The sequence below is a fragment of the Penaeus chinensis genome, chromosome 7 (genome assembly GCF_019202785.1).
Source record: "Penaeus chinensis breed Huanghai No. 1 chromosome 7, ASM1920278v2, whole genome shotgun sequence".
Lineage (NCBI taxonomy): Eukaryota > Metazoa > Arthropoda > Malacostraca > Decapoda > Penaeidae > Penaeus > Penaeus chinensis.
Genome location: NC_061825.1, coordinates 5,233,006 through 5,256,376, shown reverse-complemented (window position 1 = coordinate 5,256,376; position 23,371 = coordinate 5,233,006). Strand labels below are relative to the sequence as shown.

Sequence of the window (23,371 nt, the reverse complement as noted above, 5' to 3'; positions counted from 1 at the left end):
AGCTGAAATCTGCAATCGTCGCCCTAGACACTCGGTTGCACACGGACAGATCACGTACCGTTCCTGTTCGTATATGAGTTATCGTTTTAGCTGAAAAAGTTTTCGCCAGATGATATTTCCTGTGATTCATGTGATCATGATTATCAGATTTATAGACATAATTATAATTATAACAATTTCCATCATCATCGTCATCATCAATATCACCATAACCATCACCATCATCATCACCATCATCATCAACATTACCATCATCATCACCATCATCATCATAATCATCATCACCATCATCATCATCATAATCATCATTACCACCACATCATCATCATCACCATCATCATCATCATAATCATCATCACCATCATCATCATAATCATCATTACCACCACATCATCATCATCATAATCATCATTAACCTTTATCATCATTAGATTCCCTCTGAAAGAACCAGTAAATGAGACGACTTCTTTCTGCGTGGAATAATGCTTTGGAACGAGCAGACGAAGCACGAGCTTAACCCTAACAACTATCTCATAATCAGTCGCAGAATAGACAGTCTGTGGGAATGTAAGTCATGTATTAATTAGTATCCACGCATCATTAAATCAAGATAGGAAAGTGATTCACTGACATGGCCCATACCTTTTCTTTTTCGCCACGATTCTTGCAAATTACTTACGAGAGAAAAAAGTAAAATAGAGTTAATAATTCGCTGTAGCTGCGCACCAAACTCTATGGAAATAAGTTCAAGGATAAATTCGTGAAGAGTACATATAATCAAAGTTTTTTAATGATAGCAGTTAATTCGGTAAATTCCTGAATCGCCCTATAATTTAGTTAAGTCTTTATAAAGTGCCTCTAATTGTGGTATTATCTATCGAAACTGTAATGCCACACTAACAATATTTGTATTAAAGTCATTAGGTCTCTGAGTCGATGTGCCACCATATTCTGGATAAATTATTGTATATATTATCACTACTGTCTAAAATTTCATTCGCAGTCTTTCAGTTTTTCACTGAATTATTTACATCTGCTAACTTCCATGTATCAAAATGCGTTTGTATTTCTTAGAAGACTTGCCATACGGTTGCGCTGTCTCCTGCTATCAGCATCTTGTGCAATGGGTCACTTATCTTACCTTTGGTTGCCACTTGCTCTTCATCCGCTATGTAAAGATCTATGTCCTGTAAGATGTAAACCTTCCCTAAAGATTTACAAGAAAAGCAAAATTTGGTTGTGACTGTTTCATTTCATCACTGTAAAGAATCGTGTGTTGGTCTGTTCAGCAACGTTCTAATGACGATGATGATATGGTGGTGGTGGTAATGGTGGTGGTGATGTTGATGTTGATGTTGATGATGATGATTATGATTATGATGATGATGATGATGATGATGATGATGATGATGATGATGATGATGATGATGATGATGATATTGATGATGATGATGGTGGTGGTGGTAGTGATGGAGATAATGATGATGATGGTGGTGGGGATGATGAAATAGAGAGAGAGTCTACACTAACGGTGTTAGTGTAGACTCTCTCTCTCTACCCCCCCCCCCCCCCTCTATATCTCTCTCTCTCTCTTGTTCTCTTGTGTGTGTGTGTGTGTGTGTTGAAACGGTTCTCGTCGCCCCTCCCCACCTCCCTACCCCCCCCCCCCCACCTCCGCCACCCAAACGCCCGGGCAGTAACGGGCGTGAAGGAACAACTCGAGGAAACATCGAATGGCGGATCATATCACAAAGGGGCTGCTGAAAAAAGCTCTCGTGTGACCTTGCCTTAACATGATATGGAGCCAAATTAAGTTAAGAACAATATGTAGTACAAAATAATGCAAATTGTTACCAAAATCTGCTTGTCCTTGTCATAAAAAAATAAACACTTATATTATAATTTTTCTTTTTATGATACCCTTAATGTAATCCCTAGCGAAGCCGAAAATGATAAATATAGCAAAGTAATGGATCAAACTGTAGAATTTTTAAACGAAAAGGAAACTTGTGAAGAAAAAGAGAGAGGCAGACAGACACACACAGACAGATATTAGAAGCGATTTAGCAATAAAAAAAGGTGACGTCAGAAGAATATCTAATCTCCCCCTTCCCATACCTAGGTGATCGAATGTGGGGTATATATAGAGCGGTGGGAGTCGTCTCTCTGCTAGCCGAGTTTATTCGAGCGAAGAGGAAAGCCACGATGAAGAAGTTTGCTCCTGTTGGCTTCCTGTTGCTTCTGATCACCTTCTGTCATGGGAGGTTCCTTAACTCCCTGCACGCAGAAGCGAGTCATTGGCGTAAATTGCCTTGCCCGAACCCCGAAGATATCTTGCCTTGCACATGCACTGCGGACCAAGATAATCGAATGGACTTGGATTGTTCGCTAGTGGCGAGCGAGGAAGAAATGGAGAGGGTGTTCTCGGCGACCTTTCCCTTCAGTACGTTCCGAAACTTCACCCTCGTTGATAACGCTTATCTGAAGACCTTGACGGACCAATCCCTCGGCATCGCCTCCTTCACGGGCGTGTACATCATGAACAGCGTGCTGGAGAGGGTGGAATCCAACGCCCTTCTGAACAGCTTCGGCACAGCTCAGGTGATCAACATGCAGAATAACTCATTGTCTTCGTTTCCCTTCGAAACCCTGTCCTCTTTCAGCAGCCTCGTGGAGCTCGACCTCAGTGACAACAAGCTTGCTTTTCCTGCCTTCGGGTCCGAGTCGCTGCTCATACTCGACCTGTCCAACAACCTGGTCGACAGCGTCTCCGCCACGGCCTTCTCGGATACGCCGGAGATCTCGGAAATTAATCTCGGAGGAAACCAAATAAGTCACATCCCTACAGGTAAGGTGGAGGTGTTACTGTCATTCTTATTTTGCTTAAAATATCAATGTTATTTTCATCATTATCCTCATTATTAAACTGGATATGACAGTTATCACAATCAACCTGATCCTTATATTAGATTCTCCACATTTATTCAAATTCTGGATGTGTTATACAACGATTCCTAATGATATCGACTTGCCATGTGTTACAACTTCGCCAGGCACCTTCGCGGGGCACCATAACTTGTACCACGTGAACCTAGAATCGAACGCGCTGACCTACCTTCCCGAGGGCGCCATACAGCTGACCTCCAGCAGTTCGGGGACGGTCATTCTGCGGAGTAACCAGATCGCAGATGTTGCTGTTAATTGCATAACAGGTCAGTTTTCGGAGTGTCCATGAACATCTAGTAGGCCTATATGTCTTTTGGCCTATGTCATTAACCACATTCGCAATTTAGTGGCTGAGACAATAATAAAACATCTAAGTGAATATACATATATACACATATGTATAAGTATACAAGCATATGTAACGTAAGAAAAAATCTGCAATAAACTTCATACAAAGAAAAGAAAAGGAAAAATCTATAATCCACAAAAGCATTGGTGAATTACGTATCATTATGATCAAGATGTGTCCGGCGGCAACGTGGACGTCAGCAACAATTCTTTGAAGGCTTTGAAGGAGGACGTTTTCCGACCTATTCTGGATGGACGCACGGCTCTCGACGTCAAAGGTAAGACGTTGAAAAAAAAGAAAAAAAGAACGTAACTAAATGAATCTATAAATAAAAAGAAAAGTATTCATGTTACTAATAAAATTATATAAAAGTTCAAAAAATATATATGTTACATTGTTTATTTGGTATATATATGCTCTCGTACTTTTCCGCTTCTCATGTTTTCTCTTCTATTGTTCTCTCTCTGCATTTAGTTTTTTTTATTTTCTCACTCTTATTAGGGACCTTATTCCCTAGATTAACTCTCCCTACCCCTGAGGCAACGCTTCACGGTGGTTATTTATGTTGTCAAATATATGTGTGTATACATATGTATATTTATTCTCCCCCCCCCCCCCCCCCCCCCCCCCAGACAACCCGTTGACCTGCGGGTGCGACATCGCGTGGCTGATCCGCGACGCCCACCTGCTGGCGCTGGTGGCGGAGGGCGCCGCCTGCTTCGACGGGGAGCTTCTCGCCGACCTCGACCCCTGGATGTTCGACGACCTGGGATGCCCCTAGGGATGGGGCTTCGCTGGCTTGGCTGCCGTCTGTGTCCAGGGCTTGTTCAGGGGAGGAAGGGAGGGAGTGAGACAGTGCGGGTGGGAGTAGGAAATGTCCGGGGCGGAGAGGGGGTGATATATATATATATATATATATATATATATGTGTGTGTGTGAGTCTGTGTGTGTTTATGTATATATATGATATATATGTCATATAGTATATGTATGTATAATTGTATTAGGAATGAAATATACACACGATGTTTTACAAAATAATTATAATGATAAATTAATAAAATTGGATAACAAATAGTTTTCCGGTGTTTTGATTTCTTCTACGTGCTACATTTGTCTTTGTAAATTAAAAAGTTGTCTCTCTAAACTGACCTCAAAATATTACAGCGAACTAGATCTTTATGATTCTGAAGTAGGATATACATGCAAAATACCCACCAAGGTATGTAGAAAATATTATAGTTAAGTATTTGGTAATCAATAAATAGAATTTCTGGACCTATTTGCGAACAGTAAAGAGTATTCATAAAGAGAATATGGAAAATGAAGCCGGAGATTAAACTTCATAAAACATCAGATAACTTTGTGAAGTTAATCGGAGTAATACCTGAGACTGAAAGAGAGAGAGTGGAGTAGAGAGAGAGAGTGGAGTATATATAGAGAGAGGAATAGAGAAAGAGAGAGAGAGAGTATGGAGTAGAGAGAGAGCAAGAGAGAGAGAGAGAGTGGAGTATATATAGAGAGAGGAGTAGAGAAAGAGAGAGAGAGAGTGGAGTATATATAGAGAGATAGGTGTAGAGAAAGAGAGAGAGAGTATGGAGTAGAGGGAGAGCGGAGTAGAGAGAGAGAGAGAGAGAGAGAGAGAGCGAAGGCGAGAGAGAGAGAGACCATGGAAGAAAGAGCAAATCGGCTTTTGATTTTTACCCCCAACATTTTGCGCCTCCCCCCCCCCCTCTATCCCTCAGCGATTCCCTAGACCTCTTTGAAAAATGACTCAATCATTTTTGTTTTATTGAATCATCTGTCTCTGTACCTGCCAGCCTGTATTTTCTTTATTTTCCTTTCTCTTTCTAAAGTACTATTCTAAAATAAACTTTAATTGGTTTATAAAATTCCTCGATTTCAGTTCTTTCTTGACTCTCATAAACAAAGCCCTTTAAATTGTTAAGCGAGGTTTCTTTTATTTACTTCAGGTTGTTAGGGAATACATACAGGGTATCATTAGAAAACGAACACAATAAATCTCTGTATTTTCGTTATCACTATGATCATCACGTATCTGTATCCCGTCATATTTAATAATTAATGAAATAATAATAATTAATAATTCATCATAATTAATGAAAGGGAATCACTTGCCTAAATTTAAACCTGAAATACAACGGGTAAGTTTATTGAAGGAAGGCGTGGGAGTTGAAATTCAAAGAGAGCATCTTCACGGGAAAACTTTAATTTCGTTTCATTATTAAGTAGTTAAAGAGGAAAGGAAGAGCCAAAATAAAAATAAAAAAAATAATAAGTTATTTACAGTACCCAGACGTTTGGAGAAACCATTGATTAAGATTCTTTATTGTGACAAAAGGTGACCAAACACCGTAAAGGATTTAGGCTTGTTTACCACAGTGCGTTAGGTTTCCATATTGTTTCGTTTGTTGATGTTGTTCTTGGTCTCTTCCTCTCTTTCTCCCCCCCCCCCCCCTCTCTTCTCTTCTCTCTCTCTTTCTCTCTCTCTCTTTGTCTCTCTCTCTCTGTCTCTCTTTCTATCTCTCTCTTTGTGTCTCTCTCTCTCTCCCTCTTTCTCTCTCTCTCTATCTATTTTTCTCTCTCTCCCAGTCACCAATCTAGATATTTTAAAGAATATTCAAATCAGTGTTTTATTAATTCACTTCATAATTATCAAAACGGAAGGAGACTTAATAAAATCACAATAACTAGTTTGATTTGTTTTTATACATTCCGAAATACATTCTGAAAAGCTGCGAATTAAATCAAGGATATGATTTCAGTTTTGGAACATATGTTTCTCCTTTTTATTCACACTGTTTACCGGGTATCATATTTTATTTTACATGTTAATCAACAACCGACTATAAAGATATGTTAATTGAAACTGAAAGCTATAAGAGCAACGGAGAGGAAGATCGGCGCCGTGGCGAGGGAGACGCTGGCCTGCGAACTCCAGTCGAGGAAGATTACCTGCAGATAGAAACATTTTTGTTCCACGAGAGAGAATCGAATGTTTCTTGTGTTATTCTCTTTGTGAGTGAAGATATACTTTCACTTAAATCGTTCTATGCATCTTCATGTGTAGATATATATGTGTGTGTATATATATATATGACGATAAAAAATAGTAATAATAATAATAAGAATAATGATGATGATGGTTATAATACTAATAATAATGATAATAATGATGATGATAATAAAGATGGTAATAATAATGATAATACTACTACTAATAATAATGATGATGATAATAATGATAATGATAATAATTGTAACAACAACAAGAATTGTAATAATAATATTATTAACAATAATAATGACAATAAAACAATAATGATGATAATACTAATGTTGATAAAGCTGATGATGATAATGATAATATTGATAATGATAATGATAACGATAATAACAATGAAAACAGTAATGAAAATAATGATAAGAATAACAACAAAACAATAATAATAATAATGATAATACTAATAATAACATCTACGATGATAATAAGGATAATAATAATAGTAATAGCATCAACAATAATAATAAAAATTATAATGATAATAATAATGACCACAGTAACGATAATGATTGTAATATTAATGATAATGATAACCATAATAGAGAAAGTGAGAGGACACAGTCAGCCACAACGTTAAGTGTCCAGAGCTCGAGAGGGGCAGGTGCTCCCCCACCCCCTCCCTAGCACATCCCCCACCTACCACATCCTCCCCACTCTACTCCACTCTCACTACCCCCATCCGTCCGCCAGAAACCCACTCTCACCTCCCCTCCCCACTTCCCCACCACCCCACCTCCTCCCCACCCTCCCCGACCTCCCCCCTCCTCGGACACGCCCTAAGACACGCCCCTAGACACGCCCCTGGACACAGACGGCAACCGAAGCAGCGAATCCCCACCCCTAGGGGCATCCCATGTCGTCGAAAATCCCGGGGTCGAGGTCGACGAGCAGCTCGTGGTCGAAGCAGGCGGCGCCCTCCGCCACCAGCTTCAGCAGGGAGGAGTCGCGGATCAGCCACGCGATGTCGCAGCCGCAGGTCAACGGGTTGTCTGGGGAGAAGAGAAGCGGTAAAGTATGAGAGCATATATATATAACATAACATAACATTATAACTTTTCTTTGTATCTATAGATTCATTTAGTTACATTCTTTTGCTTGTTCTTTCAGCGTCTTACTTTTGATGTCGAGAGCCGTGTGTTCATCCAGAATAGGTCGGAAAACGTCCTCCTTCAAAGCCTTCAAAGAATTGTTGCTGACGTCCACGTTGCCGCCGGACACATCTTGATCATAATGATACGTAATTCACTAATGCTATTGTGGATCATAGTATTAAGTTTATTGCAGATTTTTTTTTTTTTTTTTTTTTTTTTTTTTTTTTTTTACGTTACATATGCTTGTATACATATACATGTAGATGTTTTATTATTGTTTCAGCCACTAAATTGCGAATGTGGTTAATGACAAAGGCCAAAAGACATATGGGCCTACTAGATGTTCATGGACAATCCGAAAACTCACCTGTTATACAATTAACAGCAACATCTGCGATCTGGTTATTCCGCAGAATGACCGTCCCCGAACTGCTGGAGGTCAGCTGTATGGCGCCCTCGGGAAGGTAGGTCAGCGCGTTCGATTCTAGGTTCACGTGGTACAAGTTATGGTGCCCCGCGAAGGTGCCTGGCGAAGTTGTAACACATGGCAAGTCGATATCATTAGGAATCGTTGTATAACACATCCAGAATTTGAATAAATGTGGAGAATCCAATATAAGGATCTGGTTGATTGTAATAACTGTCATATCTAATCTAATAATGAGGATAATGATGAAAATAACATTGGCATTTTACGCAAAATGATAATGACAGTAACACCTCCACCTTACCTGTAGGAATTTGACTTATTTGGTTTCCTCCGAGATTAATTTCCGAGATCTCCGGCGTATCCGAGAAGGCCGTGGCGGAGACGCTGTCGACCAGGTTGTTGGACAGGTCGAGTATGAGCAGCGACTCGGACCCGAGGGCAGGAAAAGCAAGCTTGTTGTCACTGAGGTCGAGCTCCACGAGGCTGCTGAAAGAGGACAGGGTTTCGAAGGGAAACGAAGACAATAAGTTATTCTGCATGTTGATCACCTGAGCTGTGCCAGAGCTGTTCAGAAGGGCGTTGGATTCCACCCTCTCCAGCACGCTGTTCATGATGTACACGCCCGTGAAGGAGGCGATGCCGAGGGATTGGTCCGTCAAGGTCTTCAGATAAGCGTTATCAACGAGGGTGAAGTTTCGGAACGTACTGAAGGGAAAGATCGCCGAGAACACCCTCTCCAGTTCTTCCTCGCTCGCCACTAGCGAACAATCCAAGTCCACTCGATTATCTTGGTCCGCAGTGCATGTGCAAGGCAAGATGTCTTCGGGGTTCGGGCAGGGTAATTTACGCCAATGACTCGCTTCTGTGTGCAGGGAGTTAGGGAACCTCCCATGACAGAAGGTGATCAGAAGCAACAGGAAGCCAACAGGAGCAAACTTCTTCATCGTGGCTTTCCACTTCGCTCGAACAAACTCGGCTAGCAGAGAGACGACTCCCACCGCTCTATATATACCCCACATTCGATCATGAGAATGGGAAGATTAGATATTCTTCAGACGTCACCGTTTTTTTATTGCTGAATCGCTTCTAATCTCTGCGTCTGTCTCGACCTCATCTCGTTTCTCTATTTTAATTAACAAAAATCCTTTCCGTTTAAAATTCTATAGTTTGATCCAGTACTTTGCTGTTTATAATTTTTCGGCTTCGTAGGGATTACATTAAGGGTATTAAAAAAATAGATCATATAAGTGTTTATTTTTTTATGACAAGGACAAGCAGACTTTTGTAACAATTTGTATTATTTTTGTAGGACATATTGTTCTTAACTTAATCTGGCTCCATGATAAGGCAAGGTCACACGAGAGCTTTTTTTGGCAACCCGATTGTGATATGATCCGCCATTCGGTGTTACTGAGGGCGATTTCCCAACTTGCTGGTCACGCGGGCGAACAGAACCGTCGCCTCAGCGCTCGATTTCAGCAACAAAAAAGGCGTCTACGGTTCCCGCGCGGCCCTCCTCGCAGGCTCTTTGTCATCTGCTGTAGTAATCGAAAAGTAATCGATAAGTGATCGCAAAACTAATCGAGGTAATCGATAAAAAAGAGTATTGCTCATCACTACTAAGATTTTTCGTTGAAAAACGCTCGTATGTCCGCCCTTTAATCCCCCACACTAACAACTCTATTATTATTATTATCATAATCATCATTAGTATCATCACCACCATCATCATCATCATTAGAACGTTGCTGAACAGAGCAACACATGATGATTCTTTACAGTGATGAAATTAAATAGTCACAACCAATCTTTGCTTTCCTTGTAAATCCACAGGGACGGCTTATGGGACATAGATCTTTACATAGCGGATAAAGAGCAAGTGGCAACCAAAGGTAAGATAAGTGACCCATTGCACAAGATGCCGATAGCAGGAGACAGCGCAACCGTATGGCAAGTCTTCTAAGAGATGCAAACGCATTTTGATACATGGAAGTTAGGAGCAGATGTAAATAATTCATTGAAAAACTGAAAGTGCGAATTAAATATTAGACAGGAGTGATGATATATATAATGATATCTCCAGAATATGGTGGCACATCGACTCAGAAACCTAATGACTTTAATATAAATATTGTTAGTGTGGCATTACAGTTTCGATAGATAATACGACAATTAGAGGCACTTTATCAAGATTAAATTACAGGGCGATTCAGGGAATTTAGGCGCAATATCGTACGAATTAACTGCTATCATTAAAAACCTTCAATTTGATGTACTCTTCACGAATTTATCTTTGAACTTATTTCCATAGAGTTTGGTGCGCAGCTACAGCGAACAATTCACTTTATTTTATTTTATTTATTTTTTCTCTCGTAAGTAATTTGCAAAAATCGTGGCGGAAAAGAAAAGGTATAGGGCCATGTCCTATCTTGATTTAATGATGCGTGGAGACTAATTAATACATGACATGATTTATATTCCCGAAGGCTGTCTATTCTGCGACTGATTATGCAATAAATTAAGGGTACGAATTTAAAGGTTTAAAAGATATATGTATTTTTTATTGAAACTGTTTACCGGGTATCATGTTTGATTTTGTTTGTTAATGAACAAGTAACTGCTATGATAATAATATGTAGCATATTACCATTGCAGTTAGTGGTAATAGTTATCTTACGTTGCCATATTTTGCTTTACACAGTCACACACGAAACCAACCTATACAATCAAACAGATAGCGAAATCGGCTTTTGATTTTTACCCCCAACATTTTGCGCCCCCCCCCCCCCCCTCTCTATCCCTCAGCGACCGTCTTTGAAAAATTGCTCAATGATTTTTGTTTTATTGAATCATCTGTCTCTGTACCTGTCAGCCTTTATTTTCTTTATTTTCCTTTCTCTTTCTAAAGTAATATTCTAAAATAAACTTTAATTGCTTTATAAAATTCCTCGATTTCAGTTCTTTCTTGACTCTCATAAACGAAGCCCTTTAAATTGTTAAGCGAGGTTTCTTTTATTTACTTCAGGTTGTTAGGGAATACATACAGGGTATCATTAGAAAACGAACACAATAAATCTCTGTATTTTCGTTATCACTATGATCATCACGTATCTGTATCCCGTCAGATTTAATAATTAATGAAATAATAATAATTAATAATTCATCATAATTAATGAAAGGGAATCACTTGCCTAAATTTAAACCTGAAATACAACGGGTAAGTTTATTGAAGGAAGGCGTGGGAGTTGAAAGTCAAAGAGAGCATCTTCATGAGAAAACTTTCATTTCGTTTCATTATTAAGTAGTTAAAGAGGAAAGGAAGAGCCAAAAGAAAAAAAAAAAAAAGTTATTTACTCTACCCAGAAGTTTGGAGAAACCATTGATTAAGATTCTTTATTGTGACAAAAGGTGACCAAAAACCGTAAAAGATTTAGGCTTGTTTACCACAGTGCATTAGGTTTCCATATTGTTTCGTTTGTTGATGTTGTTCTTGTTCTCTTCCTCTCCCTCTCTCTCTCTTTGTTTCTCTCTCTCTCCCTCTCTCTCTCTCTCTGTCTATCTCTATTTTTCTCTCTCTCTCAGTCACCAATCTAGATATTTTAAAGAATATTCAAATCAGTGTTTTATTCATTCACTTCATAATTATCAAAACGGAAGGAGACTTAATGAAATCATAATAACTAGTTTGATCTTTTTTATACATTCCGAAATACATTCTGAAAAGCTGCGAATTAAATCAAGGATATGATTTTAGTTTTGGAAAATGTGTTTTTCCTTTTTTATTCACACTGTTTACCGGGTATCATATTTCATTTTACATGTTAATCAACAACTGACTATAAAGATATGTTAATTGAAACTGAAAGCTATAAGAGCAACGGAGAGGAAGATCGGCGCCGTGGCGAGGGAGACGCTGGCCTGCGAACTCCAGTCGAGGAAGATTACCTGCAGATAGAAACATTTTTGTTCCACGAGAGAGAGTCGAATGTTTCTTGTGTTATTCTCTTTGTGTGAGTGAAGATATACTTTCACTTTAATCGTGTATATATATGTGTGTGTATATATGACGATAAAAAATAGTAATAATAATAATAAGAATAATGATGATGATGGTTATAATACTAATAATAATGATAATAATGATGATGATAATAAAGATGGTAATAATAATGATAATACTACTAATAATAATAATGATGATGATAATAATGATAATAATAATAATTGTAACAACAACAAGAATTGTAATAATAATATTATTAACAATAAACATGACAATAAAACAATAATGATGATAATACTAATGTTGATAAAGCTGATGATGATAATGATAATATTGATAATGATAATGATAACGATAATAACAATGAAAACAGTAATGAAAATAATGATAAGAAGAACAACAAAACAATAATAATAATAACGATAATACTAATAATAACATCTACGATGATAATAAGGATAATAATAATAGTAATAGCAACAACAATAATAATAAAAATTATAATGATAATAATAATGACCACAGTAACGATAATGATTGTAATATTAATGATAATGATAACCATAATAGAGAAAGTGAGAGGACACAGTCAGCCACAACGTTAAGTGTCCAGAGCTCGAGAGGGGCAGGTACTCCCCCACCCCCTCCCTAGCACATCCCCCACCTACCACATCCTCCCCACTCTACTCCACTCTCACTACCCCCATCCGTCCGCCAGAAACCCACTCTCACCTCCCCTCCCCACTTCCCCACCACCCCACCTCCTCCCCACCCTCCCCGACCTCCCCCCTCCTCGGACACGCCCTAAGACACGCCCCTAGACACGCCCCTGGACACAGACGGCAACCGAAGCAGCGAATCCCCACCCCTAGGGGCATCCCATGTCGTCGAAAATCCCGGGGTCGAGGTCGACGAGCAGCTCGTGGTCGAAGCAGGCGGCGCCCTCCGCCACCAGCTTCAGCAGGGAGGAGTCGCGGATCAGCCACGCGATGTCGCAGCCGCAGGTCAACGGGTTGTCTGGGGAGAAGAGAAGCGGTAAAGTATGAGAGCATATATATATAACATAACATAACATTATAACTTTTCTTTGTATCTATAGATTCATTTAGTTACATTCTTTTGCTTGTTCTTTCAGCGTCTTACTTTTGATGTCGAGAGCCGTGTGTTCATCCAGAATAGGTCGGAAAACGTCCTCCTTCAAAGCCTTCAAAGAATTGTTGCTGACGTCCACGTTGCCGCCTGACACATCTTGATCATAATGATACGTAATTCACTAATGCTATTGTGGATCATAGTATTAAGTTTATTGCAGATTTTTTTTTTTTTTTTTTTTATTTATTTTTTTTTTATTTTTATTTTTTTTTATTTATTTTTTTTTTTTTACGTTACATATGCTTGTATACATATACATGTAGATGTTTTATTATTGTTTCAGCCACTAAATTGCGAATGTGGTTAATGACAAAGGCCAAAAGACATATGGGCCTACTAGATGTTCATGGACAATCCGAAAACTCACCTGTTATACAATTAACAGCAACATCTGCGATCTGGTTATTCCGCAGAATGACCGTCCCCGAACTGCTGGAGGTCAGCTGTATGGCGCCCTCGGGAAGGTAGGTCAGCGCGTTCGATTCTAGGTTCACGTGGTACAAGTTATGGTGCCCCGCGAAGGTGCCTGGCGAAGTTGTAACACATGGCAAGTCGATATCATTAGGAATCGTTGTATAACATATCCAGAATTTGAATAAATGTGGAGAATCCAATATAAGGATCTGGTTGATTGTAATAACTGTCATATCTAATCTAATAATGAGGATAATGATGAAAATAACATTGGCATTTTACGCAAAACAATAATGACAGTAACACCTCCACCTTACCTGTAGGAATTTGACTTATTTGGTTTCCTCCGAGATTAATTTCCGAGATCTCCGGCGTATCCGAGAAGGCCGTGGCGGAGACGCTGTCGACCAGGTTGTTGGACAGGTCGAGTATGAGCAGCGACTCGGACCCGAGGGCAGGAAAAGTAAGCTTGTTGTCACTGAGGTCGAGCTCCACGAGGCTGCTGAAAGAGGACAGGGTTTCGAAGGGAAACGAAGACAATAAGTTATTCTGCATGTTGATCACCTGAGCTGTGCCAAAGCTGTTCAGCAGGGCGTTGGATTCCACCCTCTCAAGCACACTGTTCATGATGTACACGCCCGTGAAGGAGGCGATGCCGAGGGATTGGTCCTTCAAGGTCTTCAGATAAGCGTTATCAACGAGGGTGAAGTTTCGGAACGTACTGAAGGGAAAGGTCGCCGAGAACACCCTCTCCAGTTCTTCCTCGCTCGCCACTAGCGAACAATCCAAGTCCACTCGATTATCTTGGTCCGCAGTGCATGTGCAAGGCAAGATGTCTTCGGGGTTCGGGCAAGGCAATTTACGCCAATGACTCGCTTCTGTGTGCAGGGAGTTAGGGAACCTCCCATGACAGAAAGTGATCAGAAGCAACAGGAAGCCAACAGGAGCAAACTTCTTCATCGTGGCTTTCCACTTCGCTCGAACAAACTCGGCTAGCAGAGAGACGACTCCCACCGCTCTATATATACCCCACATTCGATCATGAGAATGGGAAGATTAGATATTCTTCAGATGTCACCGTTTTTTTATTGCTGAATCGCTTCTAATATCTGCGTCTGTCTCGACCTCATTTCGTTTCTCTATTTAACAAATATCCTTTCCGTTTAAAATTCTATAGTTTGATCCAGTACTTTGCTGTTTATACTTTTTCGGCTTCGCTAGGGATTACATTAAGGGTATTAAAAAAATAGATCATATAAGTGTTTATTTTTTTATGACAAGGACAAGCAGATTTTGGTAACAATTTGTATTATTTTTGTAGGACATATTGTTCTTAACTTAATTTGGCTCCATGATAAGGCAAGGTCACACGAGAGCTTTTTTTGGCAACCCGATTGTGATATGATCCGCCATTCGGTGTTACTGAGGGCGATTTCCCAACTTGCTGGTCACGCGGCCGAACAGAACCGTCGCCTCAGCGCTCGATTTCAACAACAAAAAAGGCGTCTACGGTTCCCGCGCGGCCCTCCTCGCAGGTTCTTTGTCATCTGCTGTAGTAATCGAAAAGTAATCGATAAGTGATCGCAAAACTAATCGAGGTAATCCATAAAAAAGAGTATTGCTCATCACTACTAAGATTTTTCGTTGAAAAACGCTCGTATGTCCGCCCTTTAATCCCCAACACTAAAAACTCTATTATTATTATTATTATTATCATAATCATCATTAGTATCATCACCACCATCATCATCATCATTAGAACGTTGCTGAACAGAGCAACACATGATGATTCTTTACAGTGATGAAATTAAATAGTCACAACCAAATTTTGCTTTCCTTGTAAATCTATAGGGACGGTTTATAGGACATAGATCTTTACATAGCAGATGAAGAGCAAGTGGCAACCGAAGGTAAGATAAGTGACCCATTGCACAAGATGCTGATAGCAGGAGACAGCGCAACCGTATGACAAGTCTTCTAGGAGATACAAGTGCATTTTGATACATGGAAGTTAGGAGCAGATGTAAATAATTCAGTGAAAAACTGAAAGACTGCGAATGAAATATTAGACAGGAATGATAATATATACAATGATATTTCCAGAATATGGTGGCACATCGACTCAGAGACCTAATGACTTTAATACAAATATTGTTAGTGTGGCATTACAGTTTCGATAGATAATATCACATTAGAGGCACTTTATTAAGATTAAATCACAGGGCGATTCAGGAATTTAGGCGCAATATCGTACGAATTAACTGCTATCATTAAAAACCTTCAATTTGATGTACTCTTCACGAATTTATCCTTGAACTTATTTCCATAGAGTTTGGTGCGCAGCTACAGCGAACAATTCACTTTATTTTATTTTATTTTATTTTTTCTCTCGTAAGTAATTTGCAAAAATCGTGGCGAAAAAGAAAAGGTATGGGCCATGTCAGTGAATCACTTTCCCATCTTGATTTAATGACGCGTAGAGACTAATTAATACATGACTTGATTTATATTCCCGAAGGCTGTCTATTCTGCGACTGATTATGAAATACATTAAGGGTACGAATTTAAAGGTTTAAAAAATATATGTATTTTTTGTTGAAACTGTTTACCGGGTATCATGTTTTATTTTGTTTGTTAATTAACAACTAACTGCTAGGATAATAATATGTAGCATATTATCATTGCAGTTAGTGGTAATAGTTATCTTACATTGTCATATTTTGCTTTACACAGTCACACACGAAACCAACCTATACAATCGAACAGATAGCGAAACTGAAAGCTATAAGAGCGGAGAGGAAGATCGGCGCCGTGGCGAGGGAGACGCTGGCCTGCGAACTCCAGTCGAGGAAGATTACCTGCAGATAGAAACATTTTTGTTCCACGAGAGAGAATCGAATGTTTTTAGTGTTATTCTCCTTGTGTGAGTGAAGATATACTTTAACTTAAATCGTTCTATGTATCTTAATATATATATCCCAACCCTCCCCGACCTTCTCCCTCTTCGGACACGCCCTAAGACACGCCCCTGGACACAGACGGCAGCCGAAGCAGCGAATCCCCACCCCTAGGGGCATCCCAGGTCGTCGAACATCCCGGGGTCGAGGTCGGCGAGCAGCTCCCCGTCGAAGCAGGCGGCGCCCTCCGCCACCAGCTTCAGCAGGGAGGAGTCGCGGATCAGCCACGCGATGTCGCAGCCGCAGGTCAACGGGTTGTCTGGGGAGAAGAGAAGCGGTAAAGTATGAGAGCATATATATATAACATTATAACTTTTCTATTTATCTATCGATTCATTTTGTTACGTTCTTTTGCTTGTTATTTGAGCGTCTTACTTTTGATGTCGAGAGCCGCTTCTTCATCCAGAATAGGTCGGAAAACGTCCTCCTTCAAAGCCTTCAAAGAATTGTTGCTGACGTCCACGTTGCCGCCGGACACATCTTGATCATAATGATACGTAATTCACTAGTGCTTTTGTGGATTAAAGATTTTTCCTTTTCTTTGTATTAAGTTTATCGCTGATTTTTTTCTTACGTTACATATGCTTGTATACATATACATATGTGTGTATATATGTATATTCACTTAGATGTTTTATTATTGTTTCAGCCACTAAATTGCGAATGTGGTTAATGACATAGGCCAAAAGACATATAGGCCTACTAGATGCTGATGGACAATCCGAAAACTCACCTGTTATGCAATTAACAGCAACATCTGCGATCTGGTTACTCCGCAGAATGACCGTCCCCGAACTGCTGGAGGTCAGCTGTATGGCGCCCTCGGGAAGGTAGGTCAGCGCGTTCGATTCTAGGTTCACGTGGTACAAGTTATGGTGCCCCGCGAAGGTGCCTGGCGAAGTTGTAACACATGGCAAGTCGATATCATTAGGAATCGTTGTATAACATATCCAGAATTTGAATATATGTGGAGATTCCAATATAAGGATCTGGTTGATTGTGATAACTGTCATATCCAGTCTAATAATGTGGATAATGATGAAAATAACATTGATATTTTTAAGCAAAATAAGAATGACAGTAGCACCTCCACCTTACCTGTAGGAATGTGACTTATTTGGTTTCCTCCGAGATTAATTTCCGAGATCTCCGGCGTATCCGAGAAGGCCGTGGCGGAGACGCTGTCGACCAGGTTGTTGGACAGGTCGAGTATGAGCAGCGACTCGGACCCGAGGGCAGGAAAAGCAAGCTTGTTGTCACTGAGGTCGAGCTCCACGAGGCTGCTGAAAGAGGACAGGGTTTCGAAGGGAAACGAAGACAATAAGTTATTCTGCATGTTGATCACCTGAGCTGTGCCGAAGCTGTTCAGCAGGGCGTTGGATTCCACCCCCTCCAGCACGCTGTTCATGATGTACACGCCCGTGAAGGAGGCGATGCCGAGGGATTGGTCCGTCAAGGTCTTCAGATAAGCGTTATCAACGAGGGTGAAGTTTCGGAACGTACTGAAGGGAAAGGTCGCCGAGAACACCCTCTCCAGTTCTTCCTCGCTCGCCACTAGCGAACAATCCAAGTCCATTCGATTATCTTGGTCCGCAGTGCATGTGCAAGGCAAGATGTCTTCGGGGTTCGGGCAAGGCAATTTACGCCAATGACTCGCTTCTGTGTGCAGGGAGTTAAGGAACCTCCCATGACAGAAGGTGATCAGAAGCAACAGGAAGCCAACAGGAGCAAACTTCTTCATCGTGGCTTTCCTCTTCGCTCGAATAAACTCGGCTAGCAGAGAGACGACTCCCACCGCTCTATATATACCCCATTTTTGATCACCTGGGTATGGGAATGGGAAGATTAGATATTCTTCAGATGTCACTGTTTTTTTATTGCTGAATCGCTTCTAATCTCTGCGTCTGTCTCGACCTCATCTCGTTCCTCTATTTTATTTAACAAAAATCCTTTCCGTTCAAAAATTCTATAGTTTGATCCAGTACTTTGCTATGTTGTCATTTTACGGCTTCGCTAGGGATTACATTAAGGGTATTTTTAAAAGATAGACCATATAAGTGTTTATTTTTTATGACAAGGACAAGCAGACTTTTGTAACAATTTGTATTATTTTTGTAGGACATATTGTTCTTAACTTAAGTTGGCTCCATGATAAGGCAAGGTCACACGAGAGCTTTTTTGGCAACCCGATTGTGATATGATCCGCCATTCGGTGTTACTGAGGGCGATTTCCCAACTTGCTGGTCACGCGGGCGAACAGAACCGTCGCCTCAGCGCTCGATTTCAACAACAAAAAAGGCGTCTACGGTTCCCGCGCGGCCCTCCTCGTAGGCTCTTTGTCATCTGCTGTAGTAATCGAAAAGTAATCGATAAGTGATCGCAAAACTAATCGAGGTAATCGATAAATAGAGTATTGCTCATCACTACTAAGATTTTTCGTTGAAAAATGCTCGTATGTCCGCCCTTTAATCCCCCACACTAACAACTCTGTTATTATTATTATTATTATTATCATAATCATCATTAGTATCATCACCACCATCATCATCATCATTAGAACGTTGCTGAACAGAGCAACACATGATGATTCTTTACAGTGATGAAATGAAACAGTCACAACCAAATTGTGTTTTCCTTGTAAATCCACAGGGACGGCTTATAGGCCATAGATCTTTACATAGCGGATAAAGAGCAAGTGGCAACCAAAGGTAAGATAAGTGACCCATTGCACAAGATGCTGATAGCAGGAGACAGCGCAACCGTATGGCAAGTCTGCTAAGAGATGCAAACGCATTTTGATACATGGAAGTTAGGAGCAGATGTAAATAATTCATTGAAAAACTGAAAGACTGCGAATGAAATATTAGACAGGACTGATAATATATACAATGATATCTTCAGAATATGGTGGCACATCGACTCAGAGACCTAATGACTTTAATACAAATATTGTTAGTGTGGCATTACAGTTTCGATAGATAATACCACAATTAGAGGTACCTTATTAAGATTAAATTACAGGGCGATTCAGGAATTTAGGCGCAATATCGTACAAATTAACTGCTAACATTAAAAACCTTCAATTTGATGTACTTTTCACGAATTTATCCTTGAACTTAATTCCATAGAGTTTGGTGCGCAGCTACAGCGAACAGTGCACTTTCTTTTTATTTTTTTTATTTTTTTTTCTCTCTCGTAAGTAATTTGCAATAATCGTGGCGGAAAAATGGTATGGGCCATGTCAGTGAAGCATTTTTTATCTTGATTTAATAATGCGTGGAGACTAATTAATACATGACTTGATTTATATTCCCGAAGGCTGTCTATTCTGCGACTGATTATGAAATAGTTGTTAGGGTTAAGCTCGTGCTTCGTCTGCTCGTTTCAAAGCATTATTCCACGCAGAAAGAAGTCGTCTCATTTACTGGTTCTTTCAGAGGGAATCTAATGATGATAAAGGTGATGATGATTATGATGATGATGGTGATAGTGATGATGATGATGTGGTGGTAATGATTATGGTAATGATGATAATATTTGATACTATTATTAGTTAAAGAGGAAAGGAAGAGAATTGTCAGGGATTCAGAAGAGGCAGTTATTTACACTCTCTCTCTCTCTCTTTGAGGTGCTTGTTGTCGCTGCTGTCCACCAATATGTCAGGGTTTTGGTTGTTACGTTTATTACTAGTACTGTAGGGTGTCGGTAGCGTAGCTGGCTTGTGCAGAAGTAGAGCCCCGGTGAGGCAGGGGCCCTGGAGGGTTCCCCCGAGGGAGGCCGCGTCCTAGCGGGAGCGTGACTCGAGGTAGAGTGTTTTGTACGGGTCAAGGTTACGCCGGAGGTCATGAGCGCAGTGGGCGTGGCTTAGGTCAGCACGGCGGCGGTGCCGTCTTATTGGTCACCCCTGTTAGTTGGAGGGCGTGACAATAAAGGTTTCTGACCACTCTGAGACTCTCTCCCTCTCTCCCGCTTTCTCTCTCTCTATCTCTCTCCCGCTCTCTCTCTCTCTCTCTGTCTGTCTCTCGCTCTCTCGCTCGCTCTCTCTCTCTCTCTCTCTCTCTCCCACGCTCTCTCTTTCTCCCGCTCTCTATCTCTCTACCGCTCTCTCTCTCTCTCTTTCTCTCTCTCGTTCTCTCTCTCGCTCCCTCTCTCTCTGTCTGTCTGTCTCTTTCTCTCTCTCTCTCGCTCTCTCTCTCTCTCTGTCTCTCTCTCCGTCTCTCTCTCTCTGTCTCTCTCTCTGTCTGTCTCTCTCTCGCTCACTCACTCGCTCTCTCTTTCTCTGTCTCTCTGTCTGTCTGTTTCTCTCTCTCCCTCTCTGACTCTCTTTCGCTCTCTCTCCCTCCCGCTCTCTCTTTCTCTCTCTCTCTGTCTCTCTGTCTCTCTCCTGCTCTCTCTCTCTCTCCCGCTCTCTCTTTCTCTCTCTCTCTGTCTCTCTCCCGCTCTCTCTCTCCCGCTCTGTCTCTCTCTCTCTCTCTCCCGCTCTCTCTCTCTCTCTGTCTCTCTGTCTCTCTCCCGCTCTCTCTCTCTCCTCTCTATCTCTATCTTTTTCTCTTTCTGTCTCGCTCTTTCTCTGTCTCTGTCTCTCCCTCTCTCTCTCCCGCTCTCTCTCTCTCCTCTCTATCTCTCTCTTTTTCTCTTTCTGTCTCTCTAGCTTTTTCTCTCTCTTTCTGTATCTGTCTCTTCCTCTCTCCCACTTTCTCTCTCTCTTTCTCTCTCTGTCACCAACCTAAATATTTTTATCGAATATTCAAATCAGTGATTTATCAATTCACTTCACATTTTTCATCACGGACGGAGATTAAGGAAGATCCGTCCAGTGATAAACTAGTTTCATTATTCTGAAATGCCGGGAAATAAATTAAGGGTACGAATTTAAAGGTTTAAAAAATATATGTATTTTTTATTTAAACTGTTTACCGGGTATCATGTTTTATTTTGTTTGTTAATTAACAACTAACTGCTAGGATAATAATACGTAGCATATTATCATTGCAGTTAGTGGTAATAGTTATCTTACGTTGTCATATTTTGCTTTACACAGTCACACACGAAACCAACCTATACAATCGAACAGATAGCGAAACTGAAAGCTATAAGAGCAACGGAGAGGAAGATCGGCGCCGTGGCGAGGGAGACGCTGGCCTGCGAACTCCAGTCGAGGAAGATTACCTGCAGATAGAAAAAATTTTGTTCCACGAGAGAGAATCGAATGTTTCTTGTGTTATTCTCGTTGTGTGAGTGAAGATATACTTTCACTTTAATCGTTCTTTGTATCTTGATATATATATATCCCAACCCTCCCCGACCTTCTCCCTCTTCGGACACGCCCTAAGACACGCCCCTGGACACAGACGGCAGCCGAAGCAGCGAATCCCCACCCCTAGGGGCATCCCAGGTCGTCGAACATCCCGGGGTCGAGGTCGGCGAGCAGCTCCCCGTCGAAGCAGGCGGCGCCCTCCGCCACCAGCTTCAGCAGGGAGGAGTCGCGGATCAGCCACGCGATGTCGCAGCCGCAGGTCAACGGGTTGTCTGGGGAGAAGAGAAGCGGTAAAGTATGAGAGCATATATATATAACATTATAACTTTTCTTTTTATCTATCGATTCATTTAGTTACGTACTTTTACTTGTTATTTCAGCGTCTTACCTTTGATGTCGAGAGCCGCTTCTTCAGCCAGAATAGGTCGGAAAACGTCCTCCTTCAAAGCCTTCAAAGAATTGTTGCTGACGTCCACGTTGCCGCCGGACACATCTTGATCATAATGATACGTAATTCACTAATGCTATTGTGGATTATGCAAAGGATTTTTTTCTTTTCTTTTTTTTATCTATGTGTATTGTCGATTTTTTTTACGTTGTATATAAACGTTAAATACATACGTTACATTATATGTATATGTATGTATACATATGTATATATGTGTATGTATGTATGTATAATATATTCTTTTAGATTTTTAACTACTGCGTTTCAGCCACCATATTGCGTATGTGGTTAATGACATAGGCCTACTAGATGTTCATGGAATATCCAAAATCTCACCTGTTATGCTGTTAACAGCAACATCTGCAATCTGGTTATTCCGCAGAATGACCGTCCCCGAACTACTGGAGGTCAGCTGTATGGCGCCCTCGGGAAGGTAGGTCAGCGCGTTCGATTCTAGGTTCACGTGGTACAGATTACGGTGACCGGCAAATGTTCCTGGCGAAGATGTGAGAAGGAATCGTGTCTGGATGCCGTTCCTATTGTCCCAGAGCGGCAGCATTAGAAATATCACATGGACGTGAAATTATCGATCATGATCATGCCAAGGTTGGAAATACGATAAAGATGCCTTACCAGTCGGAACAACGGAGATCTGATTCCCACCGAGTTTGATTTCCGAGATGTCAGGCAGAGTAGCGAAGGCGTCTGAGGAGACGTCGACGACCTGGTTATAGGAGAGGTCGAGCACAAGCAGTGTCTGGGATACCAATGCAGGGAAAGGCAGCTTGTTATAACTAACGTCTAGCTCCAAGAGGCTTGTGAAAGAGGCTAGGGTTTCGAAGGGAAAGGAAGAGATTAGATTGTTCTGCATGTTGATCACTTGAGCTGTGCCAAAGCTGTTCAGAAGGGCGTTGGATTCCACCCTCTCCAGCACGCTGTTTATGATGTACACGCCCGTGAAGGAGGCGATGCCGAGGGATTGGTTCTTCAAGGTCTTGAGAAACACATTATCAACGACGGTCAAATTTCGGAACGTACTGAAGGGAAAGGTCGACGAGAACACTCTCTCCAGCTGCTCCTCGCTTTCGATGTGAGAGCAGTCCATGTCCATTCGATTACTTTCGTCCGCAGTGCATGTACAGGGAAAGATATCTTCAGGATTTGGACATGGCAACTTACGGAAATTTTTTTCACTCTTCTCGGTAGGGTTTCGGAAGCGGGAGTTCTCGAGGCCCGCTC

The 23,371-nt window shown here is 41.0% G+C and overlaps 5 protein-coding genes across 10 annotated transcripts in view; 1 reads left to right on the top strand and 4 right to left on the bottom strand.

The window, feature by feature from the left end:
• The first annotated feature begins 2,188 nt into the window (after positions 1–2,188).
• On the top strand, positions 2,189–4,166 carry LOC125027576 (oplophorus-luciferin 2-monooxygenase non-catalytic subunit-like). The gene is made up of 4 exons (XM_047616673.1): positions 2,189–2,848; positions 3,054–3,212; positions 3,468–3,572; positions 3,928–4,166. The coding sequence occupies exons 1-4, from the start codon at positions 2,206–2,208 to the stop codon at positions 4,074–4,076; spliced, it is 1,056 nt and encodes a 351-aa protein (XP_047472629.1). The 5' UTR covers positions 2,189–2,205; the 3' UTR covers positions 4,077–4,166.
• A 1,839-nt stretch (positions 4,167–6,005) lies between these two features.
• Positions 6,006–8,871, bottom strand: LOC125027281 (oplophorus-luciferin 2-monooxygenase non-catalytic subunit-like). 3 transcript variants are annotated; one of them, XR_007115003.1, is made up of 5 exons: positions 8,203–8,871; positions 7,839–7,997; positions 7,496–7,600; positions 7,135–7,369; positions 6,006–6,271 (listed from the first exon to the last, which is right to left on the bottom strand). XR_007115003.1 is itself a non-coding variant. In XM_047616254.1 (5 exons), the coding sequence occupies exons 1-4, from the start codon at positions 8,843–8,845 to the stop codon at positions 7,221–7,223; spliced, it is 1,056 nt and encodes a 351-aa protein (XP_047472210.1). In that variant the 5' UTR covers positions 8,846–8,871; the 3' UTR covers positions 6,006–6,271; positions 7,182–7,220. The 3 variants fall into 3 exon arrangements, 2 of the variants coding, with proteins under 2 accessions (XP_047472210.1, XP_047472209.1); XM_047616254.1 differs by having other exon boundaries at positions 7,182–7,369; XM_047616253.1 differs by having other exon boundaries at positions 7,219–7,369.
• A 2,709-nt stretch (positions 8,872–11,580) lies between these two features.
• On the bottom strand, positions 11,581–14,457 carry LOC125027282 (oplophorus-luciferin 2-monooxygenase non-catalytic subunit-like). Of its 3 annotated transcripts, none has more exons than XR_007115004.1 (5): positions 13,788–14,457; positions 13,424–13,582; positions 13,048–13,152; positions 12,687–12,921; positions 11,581–11,846 (listed from the first exon to the last, which is right to left on the bottom strand). XR_007115004.1 is itself a non-coding variant. In XM_047616256.1 (5 exons), the coding sequence occupies exons 1-4, from the start codon at positions 14,428–14,430 to the stop codon at positions 12,773–12,775; spliced, it is 1,056 nt and encodes a 351-aa protein (XP_047472212.1). In that variant the 5' UTR covers positions 14,431–14,457; the 3' UTR covers positions 11,581–11,846; positions 12,734–12,772. The 3 variants fall into 3 exon arrangements, 2 of the variants coding, with proteins under 2 accessions (XP_047472212.1, XP_047472211.1); XM_047616256.1 differs by having other exon boundaries at positions 12,734–12,921; XM_047616255.1 differs by having other exon boundaries at positions 12,771–12,921.
• Positions 14,458–16,037: 1,580 nt separating this feature from the next.
• Positions 16,038–18,193, bottom strand: LOC125027283 (oplophorus-luciferin 2-monooxygenase non-catalytic subunit-like). Of its 2 annotated transcripts, none has more exons than XR_007115005.1 (5): positions 17,526–18,193; positions 17,161–17,319; positions 16,803–16,907; positions 16,464–16,686; positions 16,038–16,328 (listed from the first exon to the last, which is right to left on the bottom strand). XR_007115005.1 is itself a non-coding variant. In XM_047616257.1 (5 exons), exons 1-4 carry the CDS (start codon positions 18,166–18,168, stop codon positions 16,538–16,540), a joined length of 1,056 nt encoding a protein of 351 aa, XP_047472213.1. In that variant the 5' UTR covers positions 18,169–18,193; the 3' UTR covers positions 16,040–16,328; positions 16,536–16,537. The 2 variants fall into 2 exon arrangements, 1 of the variants encoding a protein (XP_047472213.1); XM_047616257.1 differs by having other exon boundaries at positions 16,040–16,328; positions 16,536–16,686.
• A 3,614-nt stretch (positions 18,194–21,807) lies between these two features.
• Positions 21,808–23,371, bottom strand: part of LOC125026779 (oplophorus-luciferin 2-monooxygenase non-catalytic subunit-like) — a 4,335-nt gene continuing 2,771 nt past the window's right edge. The window contains exons 4-7 of the mRNA XM_047615378.1: positions 22,766–23,371; positions 22,469–22,627; positions 22,073–22,177; positions 21,808–21,956 (exon numbers count right to left, since the gene is read on the bottom strand). The exon at positions 22,766–23,371 is cut by the window's right edge and continues 58 nt beyond it. Coding sequence (XP_047471334.1) covers positions 21,808–21,956; positions 22,073–22,177; positions 22,469–22,627; positions 22,766–23,371 — 1,019 coding nt within the window. The remainder of the gene's footprint in view (positions 21,957–22,072; positions 22,178–22,468; positions 22,628–22,765) is intronic.